The sequence below is a fragment of the Aplidium turbinatum genome, chromosome 2 (assembly GCF_918807975.1).
Source record: "Aplidium turbinatum chromosome 2, kaAplTurb1.1, whole genome shotgun sequence".
In the NCBI taxonomy this organism is placed as follows: Eukaryota; Metazoa; Chordata; class Ascidiacea; order Aplousobranchia; family Polyclinidae; genus Aplidium; species Aplidium turbinatum.
In genome coordinates this window covers 14,501,203-14,507,202 of record NC_137473.1, presented here as the reverse complement: position 1 = coordinate 14,507,202, position 6,000 = coordinate 14,501,203, and the positions used below count along the sequence as shown (strand labels likewise).

Here is a 6,000-nt window from a genome sequence, read left to right as displayed (position 1 = left end):
CCAGCTTTCGTTTTACTTTCTCAGTAGTCCTAGTATCGATGTAATAAAGACGCAGTTTGCCAACTGGCTGGTGTAAACTACTCATTAATTATATTGGATCCTTTTGTCCGTCTCTCGCTGGGCTGGTGTGACGTATTTGTGTAGAACAGGAAGTTAAATATTTTTAACGGTCCGGTGAATAAGTTATTTCACATGCAACCACGAAAGTTAAACTACAGTATCTGTAGGCCTACCAAACCACATTTTTAGGTAAAATATAACTCGACTTGGATTTCTGGGAAAGTGTTTGGGAGTCGAAGCCCCCCATCAACTAGAATAATCACAGTAAAACTTGCTACCTCTCAGCAGAAATCTTTAAAGAAGCCCTGCAACGTGGCAATGAGGTTATTCTTCCAAAAGCTCAATGTCCACCATCAACACCCAGAAGGTCCGGATTTGGACCGCGGTCCGCCAGTTGAGTAGCCCTGGTGTAGAATGATTTTCCTGTGTTTGAAATTTTTAAATGTGTACTTGATCTGACAGCATACAATGGTCACATATAGAGTAATCGTAACCAATCACCCTAATTCAGGGGTTGTTAACCTTTTTTGCATAATGGCCACTTCAGCACAAAGGAAAGCGGCGGCGAGCCGCACTATAATAACATTTTAGATAGATTGACTCTTTGCTAGAAAAGAACCAGCGAGGAGTGCGGAGTAGTGCAAAAAATGTACGACTCCGACGCTGACTCTTCGGTTTGTAACAGGCCGACTCCGGCTTCACTGTTGCCAGATTTTGAAAAGCAGCCAGATTTGTTTTAATTTTGTCTTTTCATTTTTCTATAATTTAATTTCTCTTTAAGTTGTGATCGAAATTGAAACGGCGACTTTCATAACAACTAACAAAAATAAACACTTCTATTTTCTGTTGAAGTTGTAGAGCTCAATACAAAAAACAAGAAATGATATTTTAAAAAAATATTACAAACAAAAGTTTTTACTGTTTATCGGTTTGTATCAAGCGGGAGTCGGAGTCAGCCTTTTTTTAACGACTCCAACTTCGGACTCGCCAAAATTCTTCCGACTCCGACTAAACAGCTCTGAAAAGAGCTCGTTTTGTTTCCCACATCCAGCGCTACAAGTTGTTAATATTTAGTCTATCTTAGAATACAGCACCCACTAAAAATAATCGAATTCCGCCCCTTTAACTCAGTGGTCACTCGTCCGACTCAAAATAAAGCGACGCTGGTACGACCCTTGAGAAGTGTGCAACACATGTCAAGGACAACTTTCAATTCAGCGGCACTTAACGGAAGGAATAATTCAGGTAGGCTACAACAACACTTCAACACAAGCGGAAACTTCACTCTGTTAGTTTCAGTGACCGAGGCTGCGTTAGTGGTTGAAAGTATTTACAAGTATGCGAAACTGCTAGGATTAAACTCTCAAAGAAGCTTTCTCAATCCGAGGGTAAAGACCAGTGGCGTAGCTAGGGGGGGGGGCGGACCGCCCCGGGCGGCACGTCTGGGGGGCAGCACTTTTAGACAGGACGTTTTTTTTTTGATAATGTAGAAGTACACGGAAAATAAAAGCAAACAGAATGGCAACGTTCAAAACAGTGGCGTAGCCAAGGGGGAGGAGGGGTTTTGGGGTTACAACCCCCCCCCCCCCCCTTTGGCACGCATGTGACGTCACGATATTGAGAATGATGCTTTCAGTCTCTATGTCTCTAAAACAAAGTTTGCCTAATTTTAAACGAAACTTCATTAAAAGAGCGAGTTTTGCCAATACCAAACATTCAAATATCTCAGACAGGAATTAGCAACAAGAAAACATAGAGACTTAGCTTTATTAAGTTACCGAAAAATTCCCAAGAAAACATGATCTTATCCTATTGCTATGCCACCGGACAGCACCATTTTACAGTAATATTTATACTAGGGGATTTATACCCACATTTTTGTTGAAAATGCTCTCAGAATGCACCAAATCCAAAGTTATTTTTCAAAATTTTCTGGGGGAGGCCCCCCAGACCCCCCGCCGCTGGGTGTCATCTTTGGCGAGGACGCCGACGGGCTTCGCCCGCCGGCTCTTAAAACCCCCCCTTTCAAAATTAGCCTACTGGATACGCTACTGGTTCAAAACATACAATAATTCCACTTTAAGTCAATTAAAAAAATTTCATTTTCACATGCTTTTTCTTGAAAGGGCGGCAAAATCTGAATCCGCCCGGGCGGCACATTCCCTAGCTACGCCACTGGTAAAGACCAAAGCTAAAAAAAGTAATAAAAAAGCTATAAAAAGTAAATAAAAATAAAAATGTAACCTGTTTTTCCATCAATGCTTCTAGCTAACCAAATCTGCTCAGTCGTTCCACCACTTATGCTAGTGTAGTTTGATCTCACTAGTCACTATTCTTTTTGTTTATTGTTTTAAATTTGAAGAGTGTAAACTATTTGAGCTGTAGGCTACAGCGTGTGCTGCTCATCTGTCTGTCAAACAATCTTTATGAGTTGCATGATTATTATAACACGTCTTCGTCTTTAAGCGGAAGGCCTTGTTTTAGATAAAGTTTTTCCAACGTCTTTATTGATTTCGAAGCGGTAAAGAGATATAATCATAATATTTCCACGTCGTAATGTTGCCGTCATACAATAAGTTGTACACGCACTTAAAATTACACAACAATCTTAAAATTAGAAAAAGTCATAAAAGAGTTAGTCCAAACCAAAGACGTTCATTGAATTAGAAATGTGTCGCATTTAATTTGTCTGCAGGTTAGCACAGTTTGGTTTTGAAAGCAAAACAAGAATTAATTCAGTGTAGCTAATCCAATACGGTTTGTGACTTAGTTACCCAAGAGAAAACATGGCTTAACTATATGCAGTTGACAAAAGTTTTTCTCATTAGCCTAAACAACAAAAACATTAATAAAATTACTATATCACTACGTGATATAAAACATTAATAAAAAACAAAAACAAAAACATTAATAAAATTACTATATCACTATATCACTACAAACAGCTTTGGTTTTCAGCATTGTTGAAAAATTGGCATATGCTATAAAGATGTTGAGATTGTTTACGTAGGCAATTAGGCATAATTAATTTCTTGTAATTTTTATTTATAACGGCTTCTATGGCAGATCCATGGAGCTTACAACGATTCAGAAACGAGTAGGCTATATCAAACAAACCTGGAGAGAGAAGAAGTCTAAAAGGGATGAGCAAAATAAAAAAAGAAGTTTTTTTCGCGTTTTAATCTTAAACGTAGCCCTTTAACTTTACCATTACAACAGGACACTTCTCGAAAAATCATTGATTTTCTGTTTTTATTGATTCTTGAAAATCCATTGCAGATTTTATGGTATTACTGCACTTTGCCGTTGTTTGTGAAGTTGTGAGTTTGAACAACTGGTTTCATTATGCGCATATTGTTAAGCTGAGCGTGTCCTCTGCTATTGTGACCCGAAAGGATACAACAGGCAGAATAAACGTTAAAAAAATTATGTGAAAAGTAAATCAAATTAATTAAAAAACGCTGAAAACACTCGAAACTGAAGAAGCAACGCAGAACTACAATTGTTTATTTGGTGCAAGCTACTACATGTGATTTGTTACATATTTTCGTTTGAAACTCAAGCACCCTTACAGAATAAATTTGGAGAAAAGAAATGTAGTCTTTTTCAAGAATCTGTTTGGGGATGCTTGTTTATAACGCCCTGAGGCTGACAAAATAGCTGGCTTTCTGATAACTTTATTCTCAATCGAGCGAACACTTCACTCGGTTTTTATCAGCGAGCCTTATCGTGCTGGGGGGAGACAGAGCGAAAGTGACCGAATAGCCCCAAGCAGAAAGCCTGGCTCAACTGTGCGGATGTCAGTATGAAGTTCGTACGAGGTTCTACCTTGAACTTGCGACCGGTTACCAGGACGCTCATTAAATATTGTTGCTTGAAAACCTGACGGTCACGCCCATGTTTTGGTACATTGTCATGGACACTATATCGAGGTGGCTTTGGTCTTACTCTATGCCAATGTGGCGGTTGTAGCCCCCTGCGTTTAGGCAACAGAAAGATATCGATTTTTTGCCATGAAATTTCTTAATCTTGTATCACAACAAAACAAAAAAATGTAAGAAAAGTAACAATATTCACGAAATAATGTGAGTGTTGTCGAATTTGCAATGTCTTTCTAAACTGATGTTTTACATCATAATCTTATGACGGCAAAACTTTGATGCTAATCTTAGTGTGTGCTTGAAACCTTGCTGCAAAGGATTTGTAGATTTATTCTCAGTTAAGACCACTTTTATATGGCATTGCTTCAAAATGTAAATGGTTTGAGGTACGTTTTTTTTTAAATAAAAAACACTTCTTTCTAAACTTAAAAAGTTAAGTTAATATTAGTGAGTGCCGCAACTTTGACAGTTTAACCAAATACTTCGCTGTGGGTACCTACAAGAAAAAAGAGCTTAAACTTGTGCTATTTATATAGAATCAAAATCGCGATGTAGTCAAAAGCAAATATGAGTGATCCATTCGATAAGTGTTGCAGAGTGACCCTGGTGTTGCTAAGGGATAGATTGGAGTCAATTATAGCATTTACATGTTTATTATTGTTTGAAGGCATTTCAAGTTTTGGGTTGTCCAAGTTGAGAAAAGCTATTATTTAATTATTTAATGTTGTATTCTTATATTTAGTTAGGTTTTTGATCCATAGGCACCATGCTGTTCTTGCTGATTGGTCGTATTGGTTTATTTTTATGCATATTCGGCCTATCTACACATGCACAGAACCCTGGAGGTAGGAAACTGCATTAGATTTATCAATTATTTCACTGCATACAGCATAGCGATAATTATCACAATCAATTATAATTAAAAACTTCTGTATGCGAGAGTTACAGCGTTTAACCTTAAAAATATATCAGACGATACTGCTTCCTATAAACTTAGATATCTTACATACTAAGTAAAAGTAATTTTTACGTTATGATCTGGTGAGATCACTGCAAGGAAACGCGTGTAAACGAACATGTTCAGTAGACAGCAACACATGTGCAGTAGCGCAGTTTGAAGTTTCGTGAAAGGAGAAGATATCTAAAAGAGTGACAGACTGTATTTTGAAGCAATTATCATATTTAGCAAATGAAAGGCCGGTTTCTAGATTCTTACTTGTTAAGAAAGAAAGTGTGAATGTTTTTTCCTCCTGCCCTCATTAGCAAGGCTCCATAGAGTCACTAACAATAATGAATATCCTTTGGTTTACTTTACGTCTGTCGTAATAGCATACAGTACAGTTGCATCCATTGATTTCAACGTAATTATGGCAGCAGCACGTACTACACAACAATCAGAAGAGAGCAAAAAAGTTACTGTTTTCTATATTGTTATACTGCGTGTTTCTCTAAGCTAACTACAACAGAAAATCGCCAAATCTTTTTATAAGTTAGCATTGCTAATTACCTTGCTAAATCATGTTGTATATAATACATTTATATGTACTTAAATTAACATACTATTGGCATTACCATACAAGCAAGGTAGCTGAATAGAAACTGCATACATCAATGCAGATCTGACATTTATATGCACGTTTATAATGCAGGTCAAGCAATACCATGTGAAAGACCACAAATACGAAACCTGGGAAGCATAGTACCGGAGCCAGATCTGGGTGGGAGAGCATATACCCCTGGAACAGTTATCACTATTTCATGTATCGATGGGTTGGTTTTGGAAGGTTCCTCAACATTAACTTGTGGTAGTAGAGTATGGCAAACATCACCTCAAGGATCAAGGCCGCCAATTTGTCGGGGTAGGTTTTTTTGTTATTTTCTTTAGGTTTAAGCACTCTCGACCAAGTTTTAAAAGCACTCGTTTTAGAAACTTTCTTTCAATAAATAATGTTTACATGCATAAACTTTGACTAGTAAAAGAAATTATTCGGGATTAAGAAGTGTTAAAGAGGATGTAGTATACTAAGAGTTTCTGCGCGACTAAACGAAGGTTGAAGTT

General features: G+C 37.5%; 1 protein-coding gene across 2 annotated transcripts in view; it reads left to right on the top strand.

The window, feature by feature from the left end:
• Positions 1–4,682: 4,682 nt before the first annotated feature.
• LOC145764823 (complement receptor type 2-like) overlaps positions 4,683–6,000 on the top strand; it is a 39,836-nt gene continuing 38,518 nt past the window's right edge. For both annotated transcript variants that reach the window (XM_082576502.1, XM_082576501.1), the window contains exons 1-2: positions 4,683–4,786; positions 5,591–5,800. In XM_082576502.1, coding sequence (XP_082432628.1) covers positions 4,708–4,786; positions 5,591–5,800 — 289 coding nt within the window. In that variant the 5' untranslated portion in view covers positions 4,683–4,707. The remainder of the gene's footprint in view (positions 4,787–5,590; positions 5,801–6,000) is intronic.